The following is a 17,884-nucleotide window of genomic DNA, read 5'->3' on the forward strand; positions in this document are numbered from 1 at the left end:
CTCTTTTTTGGTTGGGGTTTGTGTTTTATTGTTGTGTATTTCATTATTATTCATAGTATTGTATATATGTAGTCGGCCGAGATTAGTTTCTGTATGTATTAAGTGTATTGATTTTTATGTATGTACATGATATTGCATCTTTGGTATTTATGCATGTATTTTGTGTATTTTATTAATCATGTTTGCATGTATTATGTAGGTGAGTACTCAGGTTGGGGCTTATGTGTTGTATTGTTAAGAATTTTATTGTTTTATTTTTGTATATTATGTGTTTGTCATAGTAGTTTTCAGTATATTATGTACAATTCTCTAAAAAGGTATTTTCGGTCTTTATATGTAAGAAATTACTTTCAGGAGTATGTTAAGTAGTCTACACACACACACACACATATACATAAATATATTGTGGTGCGTAAGATTGTTTCCGTGTATGAAATTGCACTGAGCAACTAATTGCAATTATGTGGCCGATAATGTCAGTATGACCGTTTTGCGTAGGTGGCGACCTCTCTCTGGGTGGGGACTGAGTAATGCTTCAAAAGTGGGTCTGGTCCTCGATCAGTACAATTTCAAAGAGAAAACAGAAAATAGATCTGTATTACTTTCAAAATCATAAAATCATTAGTTTGGAGCATCTGTGTAAACGGTTAAAACTGTGAATAATAAATACTCTTGTTTATATAAGTCTTCTTGAAAAAAGCATTTTTGAATAAAAAATTTGGTGATAAGATTAATGTTTTAAAGGGTTGAAAAAAACCTGAAATTTATTACCACCTTATTAAGTAATACAGTAATTAATCGTGCAAATTTTTACAAGGGAATTTAACAGTTCAAAAGTGGCCAAAATTTTAATAAAAATATTTACAGTTAAAATTGGCTGAAAGTTTCAAAATAAATTGATTTGATAATTAACATGAGGGAGATGGATGATCAATCAAAGTTTCAGTTATAATTGAGGAATCGTAGATCGATGAAATTATTCAAGGAGACAGAAAAATTATAGAAAAATGTTTTAATGGAATTAATAAAGATAAACCGCATAAGAATGTTCCTCTGCTCTAACCACTAGAGTCCTATTTTGGGTTGGGAACATATCCATTTGTTGAACACTACCCTTGTCTCCACCTGTAGCTGTTTGCTTAGCAGCTCTATCTGCCACCAGCCAGAAAGAGTACCTCTGATCAGCTCTCCTTGCGACATACTTGGCAACCTTCTGAGAAGGCATTTATTTACCCACTGCATTATCAACCGCATTGATTGCCAAGTCACGGTTTGTCACTATGTTAATCTGAAGCGATGCTCGATAACACTTAAGCTTTGCAGTCTTTTCCCTTAGTGGAATCTACTACCACGACAACGCTACACCACTCATTCATCTCCATCCCTTCACCAAGCAATACCTAAGACCTGGTATTCTCTGCTAGAACCAGACTTGTTCTCAGCTTAGCTTCAGACTCTATCTAACCGTCTCATTACCGTGCAGGCATCAAACACCCCCTTGGAGTTGATGTTTAGAAAAAAATGGATCGAAAGAATAATTTTCATTTGATCGTACAATAAAATGCAAAAATTCATTCAAATTTACATTGAACTACCACTGTGATTTGAGTTGATTTGATTTGAACATGAGTGAATTTGAATACAGCTTACCAATAGAATTAAATAAACCAGATTTCACCTATGGAGGGAAATAAAACATTATCCGATCGACAGAGGTTTATTTATGTATTAATTCTATAATAAAGAGAAGGAAAAATAGTCAAGATAGTATGAGCTAGATTAAAAACTAAAAAACTACACCTTCAGAATTTTTAACTAAGTATAAATTGGTGATAGCAAGACATCCTGGTGCTTCGTTGCTGTTGGTAGGCTTAACGAAGATAATCTGCTGAAGACGACATTGACCGGCGAACTATCATGGTGAGAAATGGCTGCCTTGGTAAATGGCTTGGGGCCGACAATGACCTGATCTATAGTGTTGCTGACATTGGATGTAGACAGCGACCTCTTCCTCTTATTGTGGTGTAGGAAGAACCCCGGACCCCTACTAGACCGGTTGCCCCACAAGTGAATAGATGTAGAGAGGAAGAAGTTCCACTGTGAACAGAGGCTAAATTATCGCGGATAATGTGTTCTGCCAAAGCATGCATGCTGGGCATGATAGGGATAGCCTACGCATGGAGGTAGTATGGGGCCATTGGGTCGCTGCCACTGGTGATATGTGTAAGACTCCCAACACCGCCCTGTGTGTATAAACTGGCAGTCAAGAGGTTTTCTTTTTGAAATTTATAAAAGAAGTTTTATATATATTTGTGAAATCCATCTCCTAGACTATTATAATTATTAGTAGAGATTTCCAAATTAAATTATGGAATGTAAATTACATCCAGGAATAGACACTGATTCTTACCACAATATAGTTGTGTCTAAATGTAAGGCGAGGTACAGAAACAAAGAAAAATGGGATAATAAAGACCAAAAAAACAATGATATGAAAAAATATTGGGACAAACATAAGGAAATAACCGTTACAAAAAAGGAGATTTTACAAAAAATTAAAAAATAAAATTAAGATGAAATAATTTTAATCAAGAAAGCGACGACTTCAAATAGAAGAAATATGTCTAAACAAAAATTACATATCTTACATTCATGTTTGAAATTTTTTCCGCTTAACTTTAGTAACATAACTGAGAAGCACAATGAACACTTTTCTTAGGATGTGTCAGAGATGGAAACATACTTTCAGGGAAAATGGTGTCTAAAGATGCTTGCCGATTACTGCTGGGGAATGAAAAGATTTGTTCCTGAGGATGATTCAGAAGAAAACTAAAGAAAAACAGATATTAGGTAAGGTAATATGATACTTTAGGCTGTATAATTCATTAATCAGGTTTTCTTTAAATTTGCGTTACTAAATACCCTAGCCTTCGATTTAATTTTGGTTTGCAGATATGAAATCCCACAAACAGTACTACTGACCTTATTAAATGCATATAATTGGAATAATTTTTTTTTAGAATGGTGGAAATCAGCAGGTTGTTGATTATTTGTTTTAGTTGTGCGGACTTCAAATAAATAAAATTTTTGTTAAAATTGAACATAATTTTTTTTTTTTTAAATTTTATTTGAATTTTTTGATTGTTTATTTCATATAACCACTAGAAGAGAGGGGTGTATGTATTAAAATGATTTATAGAAGTAAATTTGATGTAAAATCAAGTTTGTAACACTTTCATTGAATGCTAGGAGAGAAATTATTTGAATTGCACAAAAAACAACAGTATTAAAACCATTTTTCTATAGTGTAATTCATGGTAATATTTTTTAACAATACATAATGGTGAAGAGAGCAATTTTTTTTTTTTTTATGAGGAAGAGTAAATATAATTCTCTGTTTATTTAAACCAAATGTACAACTTTTTTTTGTAATGTTTAAATAACCATCACAAAATAAATAATGAGTTAAGGTGAACGATATCTATTATTAAATTTCACAATATTAAGATATAATTTATTCTGATAAAAAATGATTAACTTTTGTCGCTCTTATGCTAAGGGGTTTAATATACCTTTCTTTTTTTTTATTTACAGCTGTGTTTGCCATGATTTCAGCTTTTGTTGTTCATTAACTTTACAGAGGAATTTGAAACGATGAGAATGAAACTTTCACCAGATTACAGTTAAATTATTTAATATTTTATATGTTCTCGTACAAGACAAGTGCACCGTCCTACGATCATAAGTAAGTACAATATTACTTACATTTAGTAGGGGGAAAAAATGTTTTATTTTTCAGTAAAATCTGTTAATAGTATTGCAAAAGAGAAAGCTTTCTTTGAAACCCTTCTCGATCTTCGTGATCTGTTAAAAATAAGTAAGTAGTCTCTTCATGTTTTATGTAAAATAGTTGTACACTAAAAACATTATTCTTATTAGTGCAAATCTTTTTTTCTGCCCGGCATTACGAAGAGATGTCCAAGATTGCCATCAGTTTTAGTGGAAATTCTTGTTAGATTTAAAGTTCTTTTTCATCTTTATCTTAATTGAAATCGTGCAGCTATGTACGACTAAATGTTTATATAATAATTATGAATATGTAGTTTTCAAGATTCCTAAAGAATCTCTTCAAACTTCAAATAAATTGAAACGATAAATATGCACAAAAGAACAAGGATAATGTATTGTATCTCAAATTAACTAGTATTTATTTCTGGTTTGTAAAATATAACTTTTCAAATAGAAGATTTTTTGTTATGGCGTACGATAATTTATTTTCACCTGCCTGATGGCGTGGCTTAGACCCGGTCTAAATTAACCCTCCCATTGCCAAGCTTTTCGACACCTTTATTTTACCAAGCAGAGTATTTTGACTACCCCAGTACTACTTTGTGATTTAGTATAATATTTGTTTTTAGATTCTGTTATTTTCAACGAATAGCTTTATTTAGTTTTGAAATACAGTTTTTCAAATAATTAAAAGTATTAAAAACTGAACGTAGAAGCAAAGTACAATAAATTTTATATCATTCACAAGTGAAATTCAATAATGGACACCTGTAAAATTAAAAATGTATACGTTTTGGCTGTCATTGCAGTAAACTAGTGCTTTGCCTCAAAATAAGAAATATCATTTTTGAACTGTTCATTCAGGAACATTTTTGCATAACATGCCGCTTCACAATAACAGTTTCTTCTTTGTACATATTACAAACAAGTTTCTTGCACATTACACAACAGAATCGTGTTTTACTACCTTCATTTCTCTTGCAATCTTGACAGCACTGTGATGGTAACTTGGAACATGGTTGGATTACTGCCGTCGGAATTTCAGTACCGCATCCGTGTCTTTTACTTCCTTATTAAGACTGTTGATATTTCTAGCTCTTTCCTCCATGTTGCCTTTCCCAAGAACAAATGCCAGCTCAGTCATGAAAAGTTTCCATCGGCTCCGATTATTCTCCTGCCACTCAGGAAATGTTTGTGTGTAAAGAATTTATGCATTCAGTGCTGCAATCGTATAAAAGGCACAATTCTGTTCATACATTTTGTAAATTAAGCACAGTAAACGATATTTGCTCATTAAAGCACAATAATTTTTTGATTTATTAATAACTGGAAAATAACCGATGTGTTTTTTTGTTGCAAAACCTAGAAATACATATATATGACAAATATCAGTACACAGGATCAAAATACTGTTTAGATTTTTAACTGAAACCGATCAGAATAGATTACGTAATTGTAAATTTCTATCTTTGAATTCATCGTTCAAAGTACTTTTATTCTGTTAATCCATATATCGATTACATTCTTTGTAATTTTCCTTATATTATATAAGCCTTTTTTAATATTTTATCAAAAATGTATTCATAATCGATCGTTAGAATCGAAGTACGCGTAATATACTCGTGCTTGTAATGAACCACCGTGACACGTAATGTGTTTTTTCACTCCATTCTTTCTATATTCTCCTGAAGACGGGTGTAACAGGTGAAAACCTTTCGATATATTTTATTGTTACGAGATTGTAGATTGTTGTTATTATATAATTTATATTTCTTTTTGCAGGGAAAAAGGATGGATATCAGATGTGGAAGAAATTTATAAATCATAAAGATTTGTTATAATTAAAATTGTAATATTATCGTAATGTATAAAACGTTTTTACTATGTTATAAGCCTGTAATCTGATAATATATCGTAGACATAAATATTGTTAGGCTGTTCTTATCAAGGTTTTGCCACGGTTTCCCTTGATACAAGAGGGCAAATGCCGGAACAGTTCATTTAGTTTTCCGTGGTATTTAATCTTTGATACTCTTATTCAAAGCTAAAACAATAAAAATAAATATTTATTTATAATTTTATATATTGTAATTTTTTTTCATTACCTGCTTAATGCCGAATTTATGTGACCCCCCTCCCATTATCCACTAAAAGTTGAAATTTAGCTCAAATACTTTTTACTTCCTTTACTTCGAACAAGGAAGTAAAATGGATTAATTTTCTATCGGCTAGATGGCGCTCTGCGGTATTACAGCAATCGTGTCCGTGCTGCATTTTTCGAAACAAGCGGAGTGGAAGAGGAGGGCTGATGGCACGGCACCAAGGAGTCTAAACCCTATTAGATCTCTTTTCAGGAGGGCATGTAAAAATCATTCGGAGAAAATCCGCGACATCACCTATCTACAGGAGAGGGTTGTTGCAGTGCAACGGTAGCATACATTACACTCGACATCCTGACGAGTACGTGGGAAGAACCGGATTACCGTCTGGACATTTGCAGGACAACAAACGGTGCACATATCGAAGTACACCAAGAAAAACGTCAGAATCTACCCTTTCAGGATAGACACTAATGTACAGTAAGTAAGTAATATGGAAAAATTACTTATGTAAGCAAGTAATTTTTCCATATGCAACAGACATCCACACGTGGATGTAACTTACGAGGGATATCTCTAAAGTAAAGACCGCTGGGAAACTTCTCTCCTTAAGGTAGGCGAACCTGTGTCTTTTGTGGACACGCTAATAATGTACATTATCGTTAATAATGTGCATTGTCGTTAGAATACGACGAGGTATATTGAAGCCGGTGTTGTATAGCTACGATAATTGTCTTAATTCATGTTGCGATTATATAGAAAAGTAGTATAAGGTATGCGGTTCAAGGGAAATAAAAAAATATTTATAAACTTTTCAGATTAAATTTTTTTACAACGAAACTGTCTTTCAATTTAGAGATAACCTCTTGTAGTAACGATTCGTGATGATTATGAAAGTTTTAAAAATTAATTACCCTAAAAATCATTCATTCTGTTTCTGAAGCTCAACCGTTATTTTTAAAAGATCGAAAAGCGCAATTACTTGTATAATAAATAAAGGCTGTAATAATTAATGATTATTCAGAAAATTATTCTATCGTCCTGTTGGATGAAGTTGTCATTTTTATCGGATGAATCATCAGCTAATTCTCCATAGGTTTGTGGTACATTTAAAAAATCTGTAGTAAAGAAGTAATTTCCAAGAGCTTTACGTTTTAAGCGATTCAACAGAACATTTACCACATAACCGATAGGTTATACTGTACTAAATCGCCTGCGGTTGTGTTTTTTTAGTATTAATATCATTTTTAACAGATTTTAATTTTTTGTTTTTTATTTAATTAAATATTTTGTGACGCTCATTTTCATGAATTTATCACGGTTATGCATATATCATGATTTCCTATGATCTATCCAGGAAAATCTTGAGCGGTTATTTTACTTTCCCGTCTAGATAGCGCTATAGTAGAGCTGTAGCTCTAGAAGGAAAAGTATCGTAATCTGTCAAATTTGGGCATATGCGGGTTTTCGCCGGATCTTGACGTTTTCGCATCTACAGAACCCAAAAAACCGGATGGAAATTTTCCGAATGTTAATGTTCGTAGGTACGAGTGTACGAGTTCGGTGTTGGCTTCTCTTAAATCTCTAACCGGACCGATTTTGACCAAACATGGTCAGATTACTTCTACATATGGGGGCATTGATGCGTTAAATTTTCAACTTAAAAGCTCAAGTAGGCGAGGCTGTAGAGCAAGAGCACCCTCTCAGTATCTCGAGATTTCGCCTAATTAAAGTCGTATTTTTCTTAAAAATTAAAATATTTGCAAAATCGCAACTCCACCCCAAAAATTCTCTATATATCGTGACGTCACAGGTGAGCGGTAAAATTAAATAAATGAGTAATATTTTTAGTGTAAAAAAATAATTCGGACTGGCCGGGTGTCGAACTCGATCGCCCAGTTAATTTATTACCTGGTGCGTTAAGCCTCACACCTGCAACAATCTGCCGACGGTATAAGCGAAATTTGTTCTGTGTAAGTTGTGAAATTACATTAGTTAGTGCCGATTGTTGCCACTAGTACCCCCACACCTGCGCGAATTAAATACGGTATGCGCGCGCGCTTTAGTTAGAATCGGTGAATTAAGTAAACGAATAAATATTATATCTAAATAAAATAATAAATATTTTAAATTAAATTGGGTCTGTAAGCCGTGCATCAGAATTACAAATATCGGCTAATTGAAGACTACAGAATAAGAAACTCGCAATGCATTTATTCTATTCATATAAAAAATTATATTTTATTTATATATTTTTGTAATTTTTTTTCTGAGTAAAAACAAAACTAGTAAACGGTCGCATAACTTCCCCAAATTTCCTCTTGACTGATTTTTATGTCAAATACGCCATTGATATTTAGAGTACAATCGCAAAATTCTTTTAAATATAGAGTAATAAAATTAGAGTCGGATTTGAACCCCTTTGTCAAATGACGTTTTTCTATAAAAATTATGCAGTATTTATATAGAGGAAAAAATCAAATTTCTTAGTAAATCATTTTGTTTCCTAGTCGATCTTCCCATCATCAAATTATACTGTATTAGATTATATATATTACAAAAAAGCTGTAATAAGGTTACTTGAAAAAAAAAAAAAAAACACAATCATTAAGTTGAGTATCATTTGGACATTTGTCGAGCGACTAAGGGCGCACATATTGAATTTATTAATTATGTAAAAAAATGTCCGAGACGACAAATGTGAAAAATAAAAAACATAAATTGTAAGTAATTCTGTTTTAATTTAAACCATGTTCAAAACCGCACCATTCTTTTATGATAATCCTGTATATAAATAGAAAAAGAATAGTTCTTGCATTTACTCCAAAAATAGCTATTTCAAACATCGCTAAAATTCATGATTATTAAAATTGATGTATAAATTATGAAGTGTATGAAACTTATAATATTATAATTAATTTTTGGTAAATGATGAGAGTAAATATTAGATGGAAAATATTAGGGTTTTTATTTAAATGTAAATATATAAAAAATATTTGTAATTTAATAGGTGTAAAAGGTTGTCATGTGGTGTCCACATCAGCTATTTCTTTTACATCCTCTGTCCACTTACTAATCTCAACATATGTATTAAACAAAAATCTTCATTTACCAGTTTGTAAATATTCCAGTTACCTTCCTTGTAAATTTTGTCCTCTAAAAGTGCTGTCTAGAGGGAAAAAATATTTCAGAAATACTCTGTAATTTGCTCATTATTCTGGCTTATCTCTTACAAAGTATTTTCCTGTACTGTTAATGCATTACTCTGAGCATTTTTCACTGTCGGTAAGCTTCCTGAAACAGATATAAAACACATTATTTGGATTAGTAAAAGTTTTTTTTTTGTTTTAAAACAGCAGTACTAAAAGTTAAGTTTTTATTATCGTTTTGTAAATCTGACATTATTCAATCTTTTTTAATAAACACTTTTTCTTTTGTAAACCTTAACGGTTCAAAGTTTCATAACATTAAATTCTTGGAACGATCCCAAACGTTGTATTCTAATAGCATAAAGTGATCTCAAAATGAATACAGTTTTTGTAACAGATTTGATAAAAAGTATCTTATTTCACTGTTCACTCGATCGGAACATGTTTCATAAAATAATATTAATTTTTAACTCATTATTAAAAGTTTAAAGCCGTTTTTATTTCTGACTAAGCTTCCACATATATTTTGAAAGAATTTAAAAAAAATGGTGTTCACAAATGTGATTTTCTTAAGAAAATGTGTTCATGTTAAGATGGTTACATGGTAAGAGGTTTTCAGCCGGTATGTAAACTATTCTTGTTCTTGTATTATTGGATTCTGATAACTGCTCTCTGAGATTAAGAAAGGACTGAACAAAAATTAAAATACCAGTTTCGGCTGGAATGTTGAAACTTGGATCGATTAGAAATAAATTCTTGGTCAGGATAAAGCGGCTTATGTCAAACTCAGAAGATAAGTTATCGGTTATATATCATATCTCCAAAATAATTTTAAGTTTCTTAACCGTCCTAGTGAATATATGTCAGTTTCCAGACCAAAACTGTCGGCAATAGTTAGTATTGTAGTTATAGATGATTTTATACAATACGTTTCCATTTAATGTCAAACGTAAATATATATTTCCTGAATACATAATCACGTTTAAAATAGTATTAGACGATAGATAAATTACCTTATAAAATATTATTATATAAGAGATCAATTTTATAATTACGGGTACGTGTAATAAAATTATGAAGCTGTGAAATTCATTAAAAAACATACAGTTAATTCCAATTTACGGTCCATTATGTTCAGTCTGTTATTATCCGACCTGGAATACCAAAATTCAATGTGTGAATCTTGTCTCTCAATGTGCAATTACAAATGTACGAATCTTCATGGAAGAGTATGTAAGAGGATATCAAGACTAATACCACACTTAACTGTTTATAAAACATTTAATTAATAAAACTATCAATTATAAACACATAATCTTTATAATTACTTAAAATGCTAAATTTATAATCGTACAATATTTTTATGTTAATGTATATGTTATTTAAAATAAAATTATGGGAGCGAATTTGGGAACTCAAATAAAACATCAGACTGTTTAGGACACAGAAACTGACCTTTAGATTGTTGTTTAGCATTTGTAAATATGAATAATGTAGACTGACATTTAAAAAAATTATAACTTTTTTCTTTTCTATTGGTTTGAATATATGCTACTTTTGCTAAAAAAAAAAAAAACCAAGTAATCATTTACCATTAAAAATGAACAAATGTACGACTGCTAAACCATCACAGAAATATTTTCTTGTACAAAATGTAAATCTTCAGTCCGGAATGTGGTTTATTTAAAATTAAATTTTAAAATCCTCTGTTAAAAAAACTATATCGCTCACTTGAAAAGTTTTTAAATTAAAACTTCTTTAATAAACTTGAATTTTATGTATTCTTTATTTTATATATTATAAATAATTTTTAGTTAACCCTTTAAAATTAATTTATTATGTACTGGCTTTATTTATTTTATTACTTTTAAGAACGGGTATAAACTTATAGCAGCACTTCCTCCTTTGTTTAGATACTATAAAATTGCTTTGTTTTGAGGGCTTTGCATGACTTTTCCTTCTGCGAAAATGCTGGAGGAATCTTTTTTACCTGTGCAGTAATATACCAAATTTGGATGCGAGTGATATTGTATTATTTATCGGTCTGAATAAAACATTTATAAAAATTTTAACTAAACTTATCGCTGCATTTTTAAAATAACATTACAGTAAGTAGGAGATAAAATGTGAAATTTTTACCTTCATTAAAGAAACAAGCCTACAATTAATAAAAAAAAAGCCTGATGGATGCACTGCCACTAACTAAGCTATAGAGCACCATTAAAACTAGTGTATTCAAGATAACTAAAATTAACCGTTGCTCGAAACTCAAATATTAAGGTTTGCTTGTGATATTGTGTTTTGGTGCAAAAAAAAATGAGTTTAAATAAATTCTGAACGATATGGGTTTATTGTTAAGAGAAATTTGCTTTGAAAATAATTAAAATAAAACAAAGATAATGGAATTTTTCAGATAGGAGATGGTGAAAAATTGAATATTAAAACGAGCGGCTAATAATATACCAATATTTTGTTAAATGGCTCATAAAATTGCTTAGGATGGTTAAAGTAACCCCGCGTTAGAATTTTGAAAATCGGAAGATCGGTTGCTAAGATATAATATTTCCGAATAACCGTTATTTGTTAGATCGAGAGTATACCTGATAAAAGCAAAAGTTAAGCCTTTAACTACTAACAAGTACAAATTCTGAAAATCGGTCGATTGTTTGTAGAAACATTATAAATACAATCCATTTCACCTCCTATAACAGCACCGCAGGGGCACCCCGTGTATTACAAATTGATGGTGATCGGTCTAGCCTCGGCCTTACCCCGTGGAAAGACCATTATTATTTTATAAAAATTTTTATCGAACAGAATTTTTAATCTATTTAATATTAGTCGATTTTATTTAACGTAAATGTAATTTAGTTCATAAGTCGCGGCGTCATTTATCAATTAAAATTTTTCAAGGCGCCCCACCCTAAAGTACGGTTACTCGTATGTAAGAGATAAAAATAAAAAAAATCTCGTGCGCCTTAATTATTTTACTTTATTAACATTAAATTAATAATTATACATGTCTCGGTTCAATTAAATGCGAAGGTTTTAAAATATCTCGCAGCGCACATATGAAGAGGCCGCGGTTCCCGGGTCGCTGCCTTATGACACTCCCGGAACGAAAAATTCCAGGTGACGACACCTGGAGGAACCAACGACGAGTTATATATATATTTTTTTTTAAATCCATTTAATATTTCAGTAATACGGGTCGGGTAAAGAATCAGGCTATTAATAGAGGGTTGGGTTAACGAAAGAGGGCGGATATAAGTTATTTGTGTTTTTTAGTATCGCATTCCCACAATTTTATCCTACATTTGTTAAGTATTTATCTAATTTATTAGGTTCAATTTTCGGTCGTATAATTTATTTTGTGATATCTAATATTTCATTATAAACATTTCCAAGTTTTCTTAGCCTTTTCAGATCATGTAGCCTTGGAACTGGTTATATGCAGGGTCAGTTTTTAAAACTCCGTTACAAAATCATTTTATATGGCATCTAAGTCGGTTTTTTTTTTAATTCACAAAGGAATCAGTTTTATTTAACAATTTGAACCACGTTTTTACGATGTAAAAGGTTTTATTAAGACTAGAAAGAATCTGACCGTTTTTTTCTCAGAAATGTGCTTGTGTGTGACTTGTGTATTATAATTGCTACGAGGGTTACGGATTTATTTATTTACAAAAATAGCTTATCTTACTAGCAACATACAGATGTACTGAAACGCAATAAATTATGTTATACGGCACAAACAAAAAAAGAAAGAATTTGCGGTCATAAATATGTCTAATCTTTCTGACAAAAGATGTCGGTAAATATGAAAAGCATACCGATTCCAAATGAATAACAGTAAACGGTAAAAATTGTTTTTGTCAATCTAAGTAGCCCTTTAAGCGGTGGGAATTTTTATAAAAGTAATTTTTTCACAAGAGGGTAGCATAAGACTATCATTGTTTTAGCGGTTTATTTTTATGTAATATTTTAATCGTTTGTTTATGTTTATTTAAGTGTAAGTTTATTAATAAAATTCGTTACTAATGTATCTATAGTATCGGCGTTATTTTCGAATATCTCAATCAGAAGAAGGAGGTAGTAACGGTCCGGATAACTATCAGGTGACCGAGAAAGATTTAAACAGAGCAATTTGTCAGTCCGAAACGGGTCACTTAGATAATAAAATTGTGGTATGCGTTAGGGAATTAAGTGAAAAACAAAATGATATCAAAGACCGGTTAATTGTGACACAGGAAAAGGTAGCGTTAATGAAACAAAATTAAAGCGATTACAGAACAAACAAATAAAAGTAAATGGAAAAATTTTCTAATGAAATCACCGGTGTAAAAAATAAACTAGCGGGGAAAAAATCGTAGAAACTAATATTAGACGAAATAGTATATCTGAAACGTAATAATAACTATTTTGTAAAACCTATTAAGACACGGTTAGACTTGAGGAACCCGATTGAATTTTTAAATGAATTAAAGGCTAGAAATATTAAAGATTGGAGTCAGATATGTTCAATATTATGTAGCATTTTTTCAACCGATTCAGAAACAAGATTGCGGTTTTCGTTCGTAGAGTCTCAGATAGGAAGTTACAGGATTTTTGTGATAGTTTTAAAGAGAAATTTTGGTCGGTAGATAAACAGAATGAGGTCAGAAGTAAGTTACACTTTGGGAAATTTAAATCAGGAAATCATACGAGTTTAAGTCGGTACTTTCATTTAAATTATAACACGGGAAAATTTCTGCAACCGTCTGTAGGAGAGGAGGAGTTAGTTGTTCTTATTTCCAATCGTTTTGATCCGATTGTAAACAGAGTTAGAACAGCACAAGTAAAACCGCTTTAGAGTTTACCAAATTACTAGTCGGTTTACAACCGGAATTAAAGTATTTAAGCTATAATGAAAACACTAATCGACATAAATATTATAATTCACGAAAATCGGATGACGATCCAAATTTGTATCCTTATTACGACGAACGTTAGAGAATAAATGATAAAAATGAAAATAAACCTAAGCATAGCGGGGGACATACAAGAGATAGGAAGTACAAAGGTGGCTATAATTTTGAGAGGTCTAACGGTTATAAATGAAACGACGATGTAATTTTTAGAAATAGAAATAAAGGTTACGATAATAATAGAGGGGACAAGTACTAAGGTAGAAAAAATGACACTTCAAATTATAAACTAAACCGTGATAATAAAGAAGGTACTTAATAGTCGAAATAAAAATTTAAACACGCGCACGGCTAAGAAGAAACTTGTCAACAGCATAACGAAAACAAAATAATAAAAACGGGAAACGGGCCAGATTTGAACACCTTGATCAAATTGTGTTTTTAATTTACAAATGATGCGGTATTAAAAGCGTTGATGAGAATAAAAAAAAACAATAATTTGTAATAAAACATTTTGCGTCTAAGTTTATCCTCTTGACCAAATAATGTTTTTACCGTCAAATTTATATCGTATTTAGAATTTAATTACCAAAAGAAAAAACTGAAAACACATTTGTACGACTTTCCTTTCAGGCGGCTTTTTTTCTGATGCACAGCTTACACACGCATACACAAACAACTTAATTTAAAATATTTTAAATCGATTTAGTGAAATATAATATTTTTTGTTCTGGAGTTAAGCTTCCCTCGTCGCCCCTAACGCATGGACAAAAGATCAATCGGTAGGTAAGGATTTTCAAATAACAGCCTATTATGATGACAAATTGTTTGTACTAATAAAATTTATTGCTACTTCAGTAACCGTTTCGTAGCCCTAACAAAATAATAAAGCGATTGGTTATCGCGTACAAACTACTGACACATCGTTATTTCTATTGTAATCCGTTTAACCTTGACATGCCGGCACCATCATCAATAACGGGTAACAAACAAATTATTTTTAATTTGTGTTTGTTATCAAGATTTATTAAAAATTACGTAATCGTTAATAAAAATTACGAAATTCTAATAATGTGAGAACTATTGAAAGATCTGTAAATAAATCAAACTGTTAAACCGATACAGACTATACATAAGAATTTAATTTACGCGTACAACGTTTCGTGGAAAATTAAGTAGTCCTTTACAATTCATCTAACATTGACAGGCACATTTAAGACGCATATAAATATAAACTACAGATTTTAAATAAAAATAAAATTATCAAAAACCCCATTATAGAAGTGGAAAATGAAATACTTAAAACTGGTAGATTAGAAAAAATCAAAATAAACTAAAGACATCAGTTTGTTAATATAATTGATAATATTAAAAATAATAATTTCAATCATTATAAAAATATAGATAAAAATTATATATATATATATATATATATATATATATATATATATATAATAATACTGTACTGTATAATAATATGTTGAATGACGTTGAACTCGCAGCTGAATGTAGCGCATTTTATTGTAATTTTAGAAAATAAGCTTAGATTAAAATCCATGCAAAATTATAAACAAAAAATAATTAAATAAATTTATAAGCGTAAAATTATGTAAGGTCCGATTTCAGCTCAACAAACCGATTGCTGAAGTGTAATTGGATCCACATCCTTTTATAAGTCGATATCTTAAATAATGAAGTACATAATAAAATTAATTTACATATTATCAAAAAGAAATTAATTCTTTCAGTTGTTTCTACTGTAATAGTTCAACGGTTAATTTAAGTTAAGTATTAGTACAGAAAAATACTGTTACGAGAAGTTAAAAAATGAGTGAATTAGAGTGTTTAAAGGTGGAAAGAGTTTTAAGATGGAAAGTATAAGACTTTTGCGATGTAGCAGAACTACACAGATTTAAAAATAAAACAATTCATATAAATATAGTAAATATCCTTTTAATATGAAAACAATACACTTTGATTTATAATTAAAGGTGCTGTGTTAATAGCAATTTAGTGATTTAAGTGATAATTGTGATTTAATTATTAGCAGTGATGATGAGCAGTACCGGTCAATATTAATACAAAGTACTTCTCCTCCTTTGTTCTTTCTTCCTTCTCTACGTCAATCACTTCCCCTTCAAACTTATTGTAACAAGCCCTACACACACTTGAGCATACCTGCATACATGTAGTTAAATGTATTTGGACATTTTTTATACACTGAAAAAAAATTTATCATAAAGATAAAGATGCTACGATTTCCCGATGATATAGTAATTCTAGCCGAGAGTAAAAAGGATTTAGAAGAAACAATGAACGGCATAGATGAAGTCCTACGCAAGAACTATCGCGTGAAAATAAACAAGAACAAAACAAAAGTAATGAAATGTAGTAGAAATAACAAAGATGGATCGCTGAATCTGAAAATAGGAGGAGAAAAGATTATGGAGGTAGAAGAATTTTGTTATTTGGGAAGTAAAATTACTAAAGATGGACGAAGCAGGAGCGATATAAAATGCCGAATAGCACAAGCTAAACGAGCCTTCAGTAAGAAATATAATTTGTTTACATCAAAAATTAATTTAAATGTCAGGAAAAGATTTTTGAAAGTGTATGTTTGGAGTGTCGCTTTATATGGAAGTGAAACTTGGACGATCGGAGTATCTGAGAAGAAAAGATTAGAAGCTTTTGAAATGCGGTGCTATAGGAGAATGTTAAAAATCAGATGGGTGGATAAAGTGACAAATGATGAGGTATTGCGGCAAATAGATGAAGAAAGAAGCGTTTGGAAAAATATAGTTAAAAGAAGAGACAGACTTATAGGCCACATACTAAGGCATCCTGGAATAGTCGCTTTAATATTGGAAGGACAGGTAGAAGGGAAAAATTGTGTAGGCAGGCCACGTTTGGAGTATGTAAAACAAATTTTTGGGGATGTAGGATGTAGAGGGTATACTGAAATGAAACGACTAGCACTAGATAGGGAATCTTGGAGAGCTGCATCAAACCAGTCAAATGACTGAAGACAAAAAAAAAAAATTAAACATGAAAAATTATTACAAAATAATTCACATTACAGAAGGGACTATTGAAAATAATTTTAAGGACATATTTACAATATATGCTCGTTAACAGGATGCAGAGTTGTTTTTTTTTTTTTTAATTAGTATTACAGTAGCACCCCCCATATCCGACCAACTTACACCTGAGACACTACAGTACTGCATGTATGTGCATGCAGTACACACATACTTGTCTGTGTGTTGAATCACCAAAACATATCATTGCATCATATTGGAAGATGTGCATACTGTACTACTGTACAGTCTTATGTACCTAAGGGAATAAAAATTCATTTTAATTTAAGCAGCATAGTATAACAGTGCATGTTTATCCATTACTGCACAAGCATATTGATAGTGACGCTGTTATCGTGAATTTTGTGAGCAGGCTATTGAATCTATGTTAGATTTTATTGTGTGTTATGGCTGCTCAAAAACAAAAATGTGTAGTGTGTTCATTATAACAGAAGCTGCAAGTAATTGAACAACTTGATAAGAATGAGTCTGTGCAAAACTTTTCTTTAGAATTGGGAGTCGGCATAACCACAATTAATGATTGGAGGAAAAACTGAAAGGCCCTCGAAGCACATACATTGACCGTTGAAGAAGACATTGCCGAAAAGGAGCTACTTTATCTGGACCCATTATTAAAAAAAAGCAAAAATTCTATACAAGAAACTGGAGGGAAAAGATGAAAAATTCACAGCAAGTGAGGGATGGCTTCACAGGTGGAAGAAGCACCATTGAATTTGACAAGTTTTTATTGTTGGAGAAAAATTGTCAGTTGATAATACCACTGCAAATGAATCTGTGGTAAAATTGAAAAAGCTAGTTGAAGATAACTATCTAAAACCCGACCAACTGTACAATATTGATGA

General features: G+C 31.1%; 1 protein-coding gene across 7 annotated transcripts in view; it reads right to left on the reverse strand.

Moving 5' to 3' along the window:
- The window catches only part of LOC142321339 (uncharacterized), a 165,359-nt gene that overhangs the window by 46,563 nt on the left and 100,912 nt on the right, over window positions 1-17,884 (reverse strand). For 2 of the 7 annotated variants that reach the window (XR_012755602.1, XR_012755601.1), the window contains exon 4: window positions 9,024-9,182. The exons of 1 other annotated variant lie outside the window; for it this stretch is intronic. Coding sequence is in view for 1 of the 6 variants with exons in the window: in XM_075359338.1 (XP_075215453.1) it covers window positions 9,118-9,182 (65 nt within the window). In the remaining 5 variants the exon portion in view is untranslated. Of the gene's footprint in view, window positions 1-8,881; window positions 9,183-17,884 lie in introns of those variants that run through there. 4 more of the 7 variants (XM_075359337.1, XM_075359336.1, XM_075359335.1 and 1 more) reach the window with 4 other exon arrangements.

The sequence above is a fragment of the Lycorma delicatula genome, chromosome 3, assembly GCF_047948215.1.
Source record: "Lycorma delicatula isolate Av1 chromosome 3, ASM4794821v1, whole genome shotgun sequence".
Lineage (NCBI taxonomy): Eukaryota > Metazoa > Arthropoda > Insecta > Hemiptera > Fulgoridae > Lycorma > Lycorma delicatula.